The 12,725-nt window shown below is 48.9% G+C and overlaps 1 protein-coding gene across 1 annotated transcript in view; it reads right to left on the reverse strand.

The window, feature by feature from the left end:
- Nucleotides 1-12,725, reverse strand: part of LOC121567692 (ephexin-1-like) — a 52,376-nt gene that overhangs the window by 6,249 nt on the left and 33,402 nt on the right. Inside the window, exons 3-6 of the mRNA XM_041877907.1 lie at nucleotides 10,068-10,173; nucleotides 7,967-8,332; nucleotides 7,234-7,319; nucleotides 1,484-1,719 (exon numbers count right to left, since the gene is read on the reverse strand). Coding sequence (XP_041733841.1) covers nucleotides 1,484-1,719; nucleotides 7,234-7,319; nucleotides 7,967-8,332; nucleotides 10,068-10,173 — 794 coding nt within the window. The remainder of the gene's footprint in view (nucleotides 1-1,483; nucleotides 1,720-7,233; nucleotides 7,320-7,966; nucleotides 8,333-10,067; nucleotides 10,174-12,725) is intronic.

The raw sequence follows: 12,725 nt of genomic DNA on the forward strand, positions 1-12,725 counted from the left end.
CGAGAGGCAACCCCAAAACATTTTTAGGGGGGGGCACAGGGCATGGACGACGGGGCTGACGGAGGCAGAAAAGGGGCGTATTCAGAAGGCCACCAGGTTACGGGGGCCACTGGTCAAAGTAGGGAAAGAAGGTTTAGAGGCACGGCGAGAGGTACTGGGGTGTGTTACCAGTCCGGTCCGGCCCGTTCCAGATCCTGGGGTAGAGCCAGTGGTGTGTGTCCCCAGTACGGTCCGGCCTGTTACGGCCCCTCGCACCAAGCCTACGGTGTGCGTCGCCAGCCCGGTCCGGCCTGTCCCTGCTCCACGCACCAAGCCTACGGTGTGCGTCGCCAGCCCAGTCCGGCCTGTCCCTGCTCCACGCACCAAGCCTACGGTGTGCGTCGCTAGCCCGGTCCGGCCTGTCCCTGCTCCACGCACCAAGCCTACGGTGTGCGTCGCCAGCCCGGTCCGGCCTGTCCCTGCTCCACGCACCAAGCCTACGGTGTGCGTCGCCAGCCCGGTCCGGCCTGTCCCTGCTCCACGCACCAAGCCTACGGTGTGCGTCGCCAGCCCAGTCCGGCCTGTCCCTGGTCCACGCACCAAGCCTACGGTGTGCGTCGCCAGCCCGGTCCGGCCTGTCCCTGCTCCACGCACCAAGCCAGGGGTGCGCATCGTCAGCCCGGTCCGGCCCGTTCCTGCTCCACGCACCAAGCCAGGGGTGCGCATCGTCAGCCCGGTCCGGCCCGTTCCTACTCCACGCACCAAGCCAGGGGTGCGAGTCGTCAGCCCGGTCCGGCCCGTTCCGGCTCCACGCACCAAGCCAGGGGTGCGCGTCGTCAGTCCAGCACAACCCGTGCCTGGGTCACCAGTGCCTAATCAGGTACCGGTCAACTGCTCCACAACGGAGCTGAAGCTAACCGCTCCTGCTACGTCCAGTTCAGCCCCAGCCAGCGGGGCCAGACCGGACCAGGGGCGCTATGGGGGGTTTATTGGAGGGTGGTGGGCAAGCCCGGAGCCAGAACCGCCGCCGAGGAGGAATACCCACCCAGCCCTCCCCTGTTTTGTTCTAGTTGAGGCGCGGTCGCAGTCCGCGCCTTTAGGGGGGGGTATTGTCACACCCTGGCTCTGGGACTCTATATGTTGAGCCAGGGTGTGTTCATTCTATGTGTTGTATTTCTTTGTTGGGAGTTCTAGTTTGTTTATTTCTTTGTTGGCCTGAGTGACTCCCAATCAGAGGCAACGAGTGTCAGCTGTGGCTGGTTGTCTCTGATTGGGAGCCATATTTAAACTGTCGGTTTTCCCTTAGTGTTGGTGGGATCTTGTTTCTAGTCTGTTGTGTTAGACCGTGAACTGTCACGTTATCGTTTTGTTGTTTTGTGGTGCTTATTATCACTGAAGATAATAAAGTTCAGTATGTTCGTCTGCAACGCTGCGCCTTGGTCTTCATCTGTTCTAGACGATCGTGACAGCCCTTCCTTCTACTGTATGACCTTTGACCTCTCACCTCTTGTATGATGACCTCTCTCTGCGATAGCTGGGTGAGCAGGCCACTCTGCTGCACGACCTCCAGGTTCTGCCACAGACTCAGAGAGCGAGAGTTGTTCCTCAGCTGCAGCTGCAGGGCCGGTGGGGATGTCACCCCTAACCCCGTGCTGACCCCCAAGGTCAACCCATCCTGCTGCCGTCGCTGCTCGATCTCCTGCTGCTTGGATGTGTCCCGGTACTCCTGGTAGAGGAAGGCTGGAGGGACAAAAAGGGACAAAACAGAAAGAACAAAGGACAGAAGCAAGACAACATGAGTCTGAGGACACAGGCATGTTTGGTTTGATAACAATCATATATTATTAGGGTTATTTAGCAGAACTTTAGTCCGAAGCCACATCATACAGAATATGTGGCCCATGGGGGAATCAAACTTATAACTCACAACCACACTTTGGTGTCTTTACACTGACCCCTGTGACCCAGAACTAAAACGTTCCCTTCATATTTGTGTGACATCGTGGAGTTGTAACTACATGAGTTATTGTGTACAGTCAATTTGGAAAGAATGGATCTCATCTCCTTTGAAAGAATAGATCTCATCTCCTTTGAAATAATTTATCTAATTTCCTTCGAAAGAATGGATCTCATCTCCTTTGAAAGAATAGATCTCATCTCCTTTGAAAGAATAGATCTCATCTCCTTTGAAAGAATGGATCTCACGTTCTTTGAAAGAATGGATCCCAGCTCTTTTGAAAGAATGGATCTCAGCTCCTTTGAAATAATGGATCTCATCTCCTTTGAAAGAATGGATCTCATCTCCTTTGAAATAATGGATCTCATCTCCTTTGCGTGTTGGCAGGCCGCCAGTGGCTGACTGACTTCACATTTCTCTTTAAGTCCTCTCCTTTCTTTCTCTTTACCTCTCCCTCAGCCAGTTTCAGGTGAAAGAGGGCTGGACACTTGCACATTGATAAGCAGGGTGGTTAGTTGCGGAGGAGAACATTGGCACTGTGTGTGTGTGTGTGTGTGTGTGTGTGTGTGTGTGTGTGTGTGTGTGTGTGTGTGTGCATGCATGCATGCATGCATTGTTGGCATGCATGTTTATGTTCTGTCTTCTCACGCTACATAGAGGTTAAGGTGATGTTGAACAGCAGGAAACAGTTGCATAAGCCCCCTCAGTCAGATTAAAATGCTCACCTACTGTAGGTGGGCGTCTGGTATTGACACTTATATAAGAGAGGGAGAGAGAGGGTGAGATTGAGAGAGGAGAAAGAGAGAGTGTCACGCTCTGGCTCCGGGACTGTGTATTTTGAGCCAGGGTGTGTTCATTTGGTTGTGTGTGGTATTGGTTGTGTTGTATTTGTTTGGGTTTCCTTGTTTGGTCGTGTGACTCCCAATCAGTGGTAACGAGTGTCAGCTGTCGGCTCGTTATCTCTGATTGGGAGACATATTTAAACTGTCAGTGTTCACCTTAGTGGGGTGGGTTTTTGTTCCGTATTCAGTCTTTGTCACTGTGGACTTCACGTATCGTCATTTGTTTTGTGGTTTTCGTGCTTGCACTTTAATTTAATAAAGTCATGTTCACTCAACGCGCTGCGCTTTGGTCTCATTCGTCAGACGATCGTGACAGAAAAACCCACCGTACCAGGACCAAGCAGCGTGTCCAGGAACACACGCAGGAGGTAACGCTGGTGGATGTCCTCCTCGGCTGGGGGCATATTACGAAGGAGGAGGCCGTCCGGTACCGGAGGGCGATGAAGGGGGAGACCCAGGATGGAGAGGAGCAACGGCGTCAGCAGGGTCATCGTCGGAAGGACGAGAGGCAACCCCAAAAAGTTTTTTGGGGGGGGGCACATGGCTTGGGCGGCTGGGCAGCAGGAGGCTGCCACAGGGCAATTTGGAGAGGAGGCCACCGGGTTTTGGGGGCCAGAAGGCAGGTTGGCGAGGCCGGGATGGAGAGCGGAACCAACTTCCCGTACTCAGGCATGGCAGCATGGGACGGGGCAGGTTCCGCGGTATGCGGAGCAGCGTACGGTGCCACGAGTGGTCCGGCACAGTCCTGTACGTCCTGTGCGAGCACCCCGCACGTGTCGTGCGAAGGGGGGTATGCAGCCAGGACGGAGTGTGCCGGCTCAACGCTCGTGGTCTCCTATGCCTCTCCGCGGTCCCGGATATCCTGCTCCAGTATCACGTGCTGTCATGTCGGTACGGGTACACAGCCCTGTACGTCCTGTGCGGATGCCTCACACAGAGGGTGTGAGGGTAGGCATTCAGCCGGGACGGGTTGTGGCCGCTCTTCATTCCAGGTCTCCTATCCGTCTCCACAGTCCGGTGAGGCCTGTCCCTGCTCCACGCACTAAGTTAACGGTGTGCGTCGCCAGCCCAGCCCGGCCTGTTCCTGCTCTACGCACAAAGCCTACGGGGTGCGTTGCCAGCCCAGCCCGGCCTGTCCCTGCTCTACGCACAAAGCCTACGGTGTGCGTCGCCAGCCCAGCCCGGCCTGTTCCTGCTCCACGCACAAAACCTACGGTGTGCGTCGTCAGCCCAGCCCGGCCTGTTCCTGCTCCACGCACAGAGCCTACGGTGTGCGTCGCCAGCCCAGCCCGGCCTGTTCCTGCTACTCGCACCAAGCCAAGGGTGCGAGTCGTCAGCCGGATCCAGCCTGTTCCTGCTACTCGCACCAAGCCAGGGGTACGAGTCGTCGGCCTGGTCCAGCCCGTTCCTGCTACTCGCACCAAGCCAAGGGTGCGAGCCGTCAGCCTGATCCAGCCCATTCCTGCTACTCGCACCAAGCCAGGGAGGCGAGTCGTCAGCCTGGTCCAGCCCGTTCCTGCTACTCGCACCAAGCCAGGGGTACGAGTCGTCGGCCTGGTCCAGCCCGTTCCTGCTACTCGCACCAAGCCAAGGGTGCGAGTCGTCAGCCTGGTTCAGCTCGTCCCTGCTACTCGCACCAAGCCAAGGGTGCGAGCCGTCAGCCTGATCCAGCCCATTCCTACTACTCGCACCAAGCCAGGGATGCGAGTCGTCAGCCTGGTGAGGCCCGTTCCGGCTCCACGCATCAAGCCTAGGGTGCGTATCGTCAGCCAGGTCCGGTCCGTTCCTGCCTCACGCGCCAAGCCAGGGGTGCGCGTCGTCAGTCCAGATCCTACCAGCTGGGTCAGATCGGACCGGGGGCGCTACGGGGGGATTGAAGAAGGGTGGTGGTCAAGCCCGGAGCCGGAGCCGCCTCCGAGGAGTAATGCCCACCCAGCCCTCCCTGTTTGGGGTTTTGAGGCGCGGTCGCAGTCCGCGCCTTTAGGGGGTACTGTCACGCTCTGGCTCCGGGACTGTGTATTTTGAGCCAGGGTGTGTTCATTTGGTTGTGTGTGGTATTGGTTGTGTTGTATTTGTTTGGGTTTCCTTGTTTGGTCGTGTGACTCCCAATCAGTGGTAACGAGTGTCAGCTGTCGGCTCGTTATCTCTGATTGGGAGCCATATTTAAACTGTCAGTGTTCACCTTAGTGGGGTGGGTTTTTGTTCCGTATTCAGTCTTTGTCACTGTGGACTTCACGTATCGTCATTTGTTTTGTGGTTTTCGTGCTTGCACTTTAATTTAATAAAGTCATGTTCACTCAACGCGCTGCGCTTTGGTCTCATTCGTCAGACGATCGTGACAGAGAGGCATGCTTGAACCAACATGTTGACAAGAAGCACTTTCTCCAGAGTTATTCCATTCATGCATCCATTCAAAGGACATCCATTTATTTACATCCGCAGAACAGGTGTGACCCTGCTCTGAACACCACTATCTTAACTCATCTATACCCATTACGGTAAGTACAGAAAACAAAGCCCCGAACACACTAAACTCAGCCTTCAACCTTGACGGATGCACGGTGAAGTTGTAAGTGATAGATGGATTCAACTTAAGGGAAATCTTGTTCTTTTTAAGGCAATAGCATAGGATATGTTGTTGTTAACAGCAGTGTGTGTGTGTGTGTGTGTGTGCATGCGTGTGTTTGTGTGTACCACTACCTGCGCATGTGTACAGTGGCTTGCAAAAGTATTCACCCCCCTTGGCATTTTTCCTATTTTGTTGCCTTACAACCTGGAATTAAAATTGATTTTTTTGGGGGGGTTGTATCATTTGATTTACACAACATCCCTACCACTTCGAAGATGCAAAATAATTTTTTTTGTGTAACAAACAAGAAATAAGACAAATAAACAGAAAACTTGAGCGTGCATAATTATTCACCCCCCCCCCCCAAAGTCAATACTTTGTAGAGCCACCTTTTCCAGCAATTAGAGCTGCAAGTTTCTTGGGGTATGTCTCTATAAGCTTGGCACCTCTAGCCACTGGGATTTGTAAGGCAAAACTGCTCCAGCTCCTTCAAGTTGGATGGGTTCCGCTGGTGTACAGCAATCTTTAAGTCATACCACACATTCTCAATTGGATTGAGGTCTGGGCTTTGACTAGCCATTCCAAGACATTTAATGTTTCCCCTTAAACCACTTGAGTGTTGCTTTAGCAGTATGCTTAGCGTCATTGTCCTGCTGGAAGGTGAACGTCCGTCCCAGTCTCAAATCTCTGGAAGACTGAAACAGGTTTCCTCAAGAATTTCCCTGTATTTAGCGCCATCCAGCATTCCTTCAATTCTGACCAGTTTCCCAGTCCCTGCCGATGAAAAACATCCCCACAGCATGATGCTGCCACCACCATGCTTCACTGTGGGGATGGTGTTCTCGGGGTGATGAGAGGTGTTGGGTTTGCGCCAGACATAGCGTTTTCCTTGATGGTCAAAATGCTCAATTTTAGTCTTATCTGACCAGAGTACCTTCTTCCATATGTTTGGGGAGTCTCCCACATGCCTTTTGGCGAACACCAAACGTGTTTGCTTATTTTTTTCTTTAAGCAATGGCTTTTTTCTGGCCACTCTTCTGTAAAGCCCAGCTCTGTGAAGTGTACGGCTTAAAGTGGTCCTATGGACAGATACTCCAATCTCTGCTGTGGAGCTTTGCAGCTCCTTCAGGGTTATCTTTGGTCTCTTTGTTGCCTCTCTGATTAATGCCCTTCTTGCCTGGTCTGTGAGTTTTGGTGGGCGGCCCTCTCTTGGCAGGTTTGTTGTGGTGCCATATTCTTTCCATTTTTTTATAATAGATTTAATGGTGCTCCGTGGGATGTTCAAAGTTTCTGATATTTTTTATAACCCAACCCTGATCTGTACTTCTCCACAACTTTGTCCCTGACCTGTTTGGAGAGCTCCTTGGTCTTTATGGTGCCGCTTGCTTGGTGGTGCCCCTTGCTTAGTGGTGTGGTAGACTCTGGGGCCTTTCAGAACAGGTGTATATAAACTGAGATCATGTGACACTTAGATTGCACACAGGTGGACTTTATTTAGCTAATTATGTGACTTCTGGAGGTAATTGGTTGCACCAGATCTTATTTAGGCGCTTCATAGCAAAGGGGGTGAATACATATGCACGCACCACTTTTCCGTTATTAATTTGTTATGATTTTTTTAAACAAGTTATTTTTTTCATTTCACTTCACCAATTTGGACTATTTTGTGTATGTCCATTACATGAAATCCAAATAAAAATCGGAAAAACATAATCGGAAAAACGCCAAGGGGGGTGAATACTTTTGCAAGGCACTGTAGGTGGTGGAACAGAGAAGATCATTATGTTAGAGCAGCAGCAGCTCTGGAGGCTGAACTGTGGGTGGAATACATATGTTACCTCCACCTTGCATGGAATGGACAGTTCTACTGGCTACATTTTTCTCACCAATGTTCTTGACAATGTTGAGACTGTTGCAGATGGATTCTACTTTCAATGGTGTTGAGCCCTTTCTTTCCCCGTTGCTCACCAACCTGAGTAGAGAAAGAGAGAATGAGAGAAAGAAAGAGATAAAAAATAAAGATGAGAGATGAGATGCCTTGACGTCAATGACAAAGCACTATTCATCCTATAATTTACAACATTTCGAGGACACTCATTTGATCATCTGGAGGTCTATGAGAGTCAGATTGAGAGCACTTCATTTCACATTATCCAAATACCATCTGTTCATTTTGTGTGGGCCGACTAACACTGCATGAGAAATGTTAGATATTCAAATCTCAACAGACTACCCATAGATTCTTGTTCTCCCAAACATTTCTTATATGAGAGATTCCATCCTCAAGATCAATAATACGCATTTTAAAAGGCACGTTCCCATAAAATAAGGAATATATTCATGCCCCAAGATTTAAAGCAGGGACCAGGGACTCTGATAGAAGGTGCAGAAATGCTGCAACTCCCACTTCCTCTCATTCTACCGACACACTTGTTGAAATGCCCTGCATAGCTCACTCACACTGTTTTAGTACTTCACTGAGCAACTCTTCAAAAATCTCACCCTCTTAAGCATATTAAAACCCTCTTAAGCAAATAAATCACCTGCAACATACTGCACTTTCACTAATCAATTACCAATTAGCACATAATTACCACGCCCCCCTCCACATATTTTTACCTGAGTTTGACTCCCTCTATGTCGACTTCCTCCTCCGCTGGTTGCGGTGACTGTGTTCCCCCTCCGGGTTCCCGTATGGAGCAGGCGGCGGTGCGTTCTGAGAGGCTCTCCATGTCTTCAGTGTGTATGTGCATGCCATGCGTCCGGTACAACGGAGCGCTAGGAACGGAGGAGGAGGAAGTGGAGCCCCCTCCACACTGACCGCTAGCTGGAGAAGCATCTGCACCCTTCCTCCCTCCTCCTCCTCCTCCTCCACTCGTCTTAAGAGGGGAAGAGGCCATGCTAGAAAGTGTGTGTGGGCTCCTGGGCTCCCCGTTGCTTGGCAACGCAGTTCCAGAATGGAGTGGACGTGGAGATGTTGGCGTACTACATACAAGAGGTACACAGTAATAAGTAGCTGTAATAACAATAAGGAGGAGTGATATCTCTACTTCAAGATGAGGAGGAAAATATAACTCTAACTGTATTAGAGTAACGAAAAAGTATGAAAATGTATGCACTCACTACTGTAAGTTGCTCTAGATAAGAGCGTCTGCTAAATGACTCAAATGTAAATGTAACTGTAGCGCATTCAGCAAACCGATATTCCTTGACACAATATATGGGACAAAGAGCAGTGTCATGTATTGTCTTGCTCTAGGCTCATATATCACTCAATGGAAAGGCAGCTCATGAAAGACAATTACAGTCGAAAGTTTACATACACCTTAGCCAAATACATTTAAACTCAGTTTTTCACAATTCCTGACATTTAATCCTAGTAAAAATTCCCTGTCTTAGGTCAGTTAGGATCACCACTTTATTTTAAGAATGTGAAATGTCAGAATAATAGTAGAGAGAATGATTTATTTAAGCTTTTATTTATTTCATCACATTCCCAGTGGGTCAGAAGTTTACAAACACTCAATTAGTATTTGATAGCATTGCCTTTAAATTGTTTAACTTGGGTCAAATGTTTCAGGTAGACTTCCACAAGCTTCCCACAATAAGTTGGGTGAATTTTGGCCCATTCCTCCTGACGGAGCTGGTGTAACTGAGTCAGGTTTGTAGGCCTCCTTGCTCGCACACGCTTTTTCAGTCCTGCCCACACATTTTCTATAGGATTGAGGTCAGGGCTTTGTGATAGCCATTCCAATACCTTGACTTTGTTGTCCTTAAGACATTTTGCCACAACTTTGGAAGTATGCTTGGGGTCATTGTCCATTTGGAAGACCCATTTGCGACCAAGCTTTAACTTCCTGACTGATGTCTTGAGATGTTGCTTCAATACATCCACATAATTTTCCTTCCTCATGATGCCATCTATTTTGTGAAGTGCACCAGTCCCTCCTGCAGCAAAGCACCCCCACAGCATGATGCTGCCACTCCCATGCTTCACGGTTGGGATGGTGTTCTTTGGCTTGCAAGCAACCCCCTTTTTCCTCCAAACATTACGATGGTCATAATGGCCAAACGTTTACATTTTTGTTTCATCAGACCAGAGGATATTTCTCCAAAAAGTACGATCTTTGTCCCCATGTGCAGTTGCAAACCGTAGTCTGGCTTTTTTATGGCGGTTTTGGAGCAGTGGCTTCTTCCTTGCTGAGCGGCCTTTCAGATTATGTCGATATAGGACTCATTTTACTGTGGATATAGATACTTTTGTACCTGTTTCCTCCAGCATCTTCACAAGGTCCTATACTTGCGTACTATTGTTTGTACAGATGAACGTGGTACCTTCAGGCATTTGGAAATTGCTCCCAAGGATGAACCAGACTTGTGGAGGTCTATAATTTTCTTTCTGAGGTCTTGGCTGATTTCTTTTGATTTTCCCATGATGTCAAGCAAAGAGGCACTGAGTTTGAAGATAGGCCTTGAAATACATCCACAGGTACACCTCCAATAGACTCAAATGATGTCAATTAGCCTATCAGAAGCTTCTAAAGCCATGACATCATTTTCTGGAATTTTCCAAGCTGTTTAAAGACACAGTCAACTTAATGTATGTAAACTTCCGACTTCAACTGTATATACTGGTTGCTTCTCAGTTTGAGTGTGTTTCTGCATGTGAGTGTCTTGTGTGTGTTTGAATCAGTCTGGACTGGGTTATGGTGAGGCTCACCGTCGTGCCCGGGGAGATAGGGTAGGTTTCTGGAGATCAGGGACACTGAGGGAGCTGCTGCCTGACCTGCTGGCTGGGCTGGGCTCTTGGCCAGGCCTCAGAGAGACTGCAGGGCATGGAAGAGGGAGAGAGAGAGGGAGAGGAAGAGAGGGTGAGAGAGTGAGAGAGAGAGAGAGAGAGAGAGAGAGAGAGAGAGAGAGAGAGAGAGAGAGAGAGAGAGAGAGAGAGAGAGAGAGTGAGAGGTGAGAGAGAGAGAGAGAGAGAGAGAGAGAGAGAGAGAGAGAGAGAGAGGAGCCGAGAGCCGAGAGCCGAGAGAGAGATGATAAGTAAGGATTAAGGGAAAGGGGTGAGTGGGCAAAGAGGGAACAGTGACTCACACACACACACACACAGTGACTCCTTTGAGTACAGGGCTGACTGGCAGGTAGTCTTGACTTTGAAACCCCCTTTAGACAGAAGAATTTGTTGCTAGGGGAGCCTCCTGAGTTGGATGGAGAGAGAGTGTGTTTTCAGCATATTACTGTACACTGGGACACGTGAATAACTGGGTTTTCCTCCCAGTGCTAAACTAGTCTACTTAGGGATTGTTTTTCAATGGCACTGTTTGCCTAGCAGCTCCATTCTGGTTCTATATAAGCTGCTGCACCACTGACTAACACCGCCCAGACCTGCTAGCCCTTGATTTTCTTCTGGCAAACTGGCACTAAGTGGGTGAGTTAAGTGACTGATTATCTCATGAGAACACTCACACAGTGAAATTTGAATTAGTAAACTATAAACTCTTGATAAACAGCTGTGCAAATCCCCTACCCTTACCCTGACCTTAACCATAACCATAACCCCTACCCTTACCTTAACACTTACCTTAACCATTTTAAATTTCAACTTCAATGGGGTAGGGACGTCCCAAGGATCCGGGAATTGCGCGGACCGATGCGAATAGCTAGCCTTCAAACACATGTCAATTCCCCTTTTCTGAGATTACCTCCTGCTTGTTCTGAGTCAATTGCTTCCATACGTTCCAGGTTATTGTTGTAACATCAGTTCTATGCAACCACCCATTATGCTTCAGTTCAGTGGAGTTGCAAAGTGCGACCCTTTTCTGCTGTTCTGAGACTACATGGGGCAAAGGCACATGATATTCAATACATACAACAGAATATAATCCTTTGAGATAATCTATCCCTGTTCAGGTGTTTGTCGCAGGATTCCAGTGAAAAATAAAACATTCTTTAGAAAAAGACTTTGTACTTATAGACTGCTGGGGGTTTTATGCATTACTTAACTATTCTGTGTACACTGGCCATGAGTCTGTTAATAAATTGTTATGCAATAGCATACCAGTTTGGACAAAACAAGGCCATTTAATACTATGGGCACACATCCACCACACACTCCACTGAACACCTGTTGTACTTATTACACAGACAGAACAGTGAGTTTAGTTTACACATCCACACACATCAGTAGCTATGGTACAGCCAATCCAATCCCTTACACCTCAGTAGCTATGGAACAGCCAATCCAGTTCCTTACACCTCAGTTGCTATGGAGCAGTCAATCCAGTAACTTACAGCTCAGCAGTTATGGATCAGCCAATCCAGTCACTTACACCTCAGTAGCTATGGAACAACCAATCCTTTACACCTCAGTAGCTATGGAACAGCCAATCCAGTTCCCTTACACCTCAGTAGCTATGGAACAGCCAATCCAGTCCCTTACACCTCAGTAGCTATGGAACAGCCAATCCAGTCCCTTACACCTAAGTAGCTATTGTACAGCCTATCCAGTCTTACACCACAGTAGCTATTGTATAGCCAATCCAGAGTCTTACACAATCAGTAGCTATGGAACAGCTAATCCAGTCATTTACACCTCAGTAGTTATTGTATAGCCAATCCAGTCTTACACCTCAGTAGCTATGGAACAGCCAATCCAGTCACTTACACCTCATTAGCTATGGATCAGCCAATCCAGTCCCTTACACCTCAGTAGCTATGGAATAGCCAATCACTTACACCTCAGTAGCTATGGAACAGCCAATATCTTACACCTCAGTAGCTATGGAACAGCCAATCTAGTCCCTTACACCTCAGTAGCTATGGAACAGCCAATCCAGTCCCTTACACCTCAGTAGCTATGGTACAGCCAATCCAGTCACTTACACCTCAGTAGCTATGGAACAGCTAATCCTGTCCCTTACACATCAGTAGCTATGGAACAGCCAATCCAGTCACGCACACCTCAGTAGCTATGGAACAGCCAATCCAGTCCCTTACACATCAGTAGCTATTGTATAGCCAATCCAGTCTTATACCTCAGTAGCTATGGAACAGCCAATCCAGTCACTTACACCTCATTAGCTATGGATCAGCCAATCCAGTCACTTACACCTCAGTAAATATGGAACAGCCAATCCAGTCACTTACACCTCAGTAGCTATGGAACAGCCAATCCAGTCACTTACACCTCAGTAGCTATGGAACAGCCAATCCAGTCCCTTACACCTCAGTAGCTATGGAACAGCCAATCCATTCCCTTACACCTCAGTACCTATGGTACAGCCAATATCGCCCTTTCACCTCATTAGCTATGGAAAAGCCAATCCAGTCCCTTACACCTCAGCAGCTATGGCATAGCCAATCCAGTCTCTTACTT

Source organism: Coregonus clupeaformis, chromosome 6 (assembly GCF_020615455.1).
Source record: "Coregonus clupeaformis isolate EN_2021a chromosome 6, ASM2061545v1, whole genome shotgun sequence".
Lineage (NCBI taxonomy): Eukaryota > Metazoa > Chordata > Actinopteri > Salmoniformes > Salmonidae > Coregonus > Coregonus clupeaformis.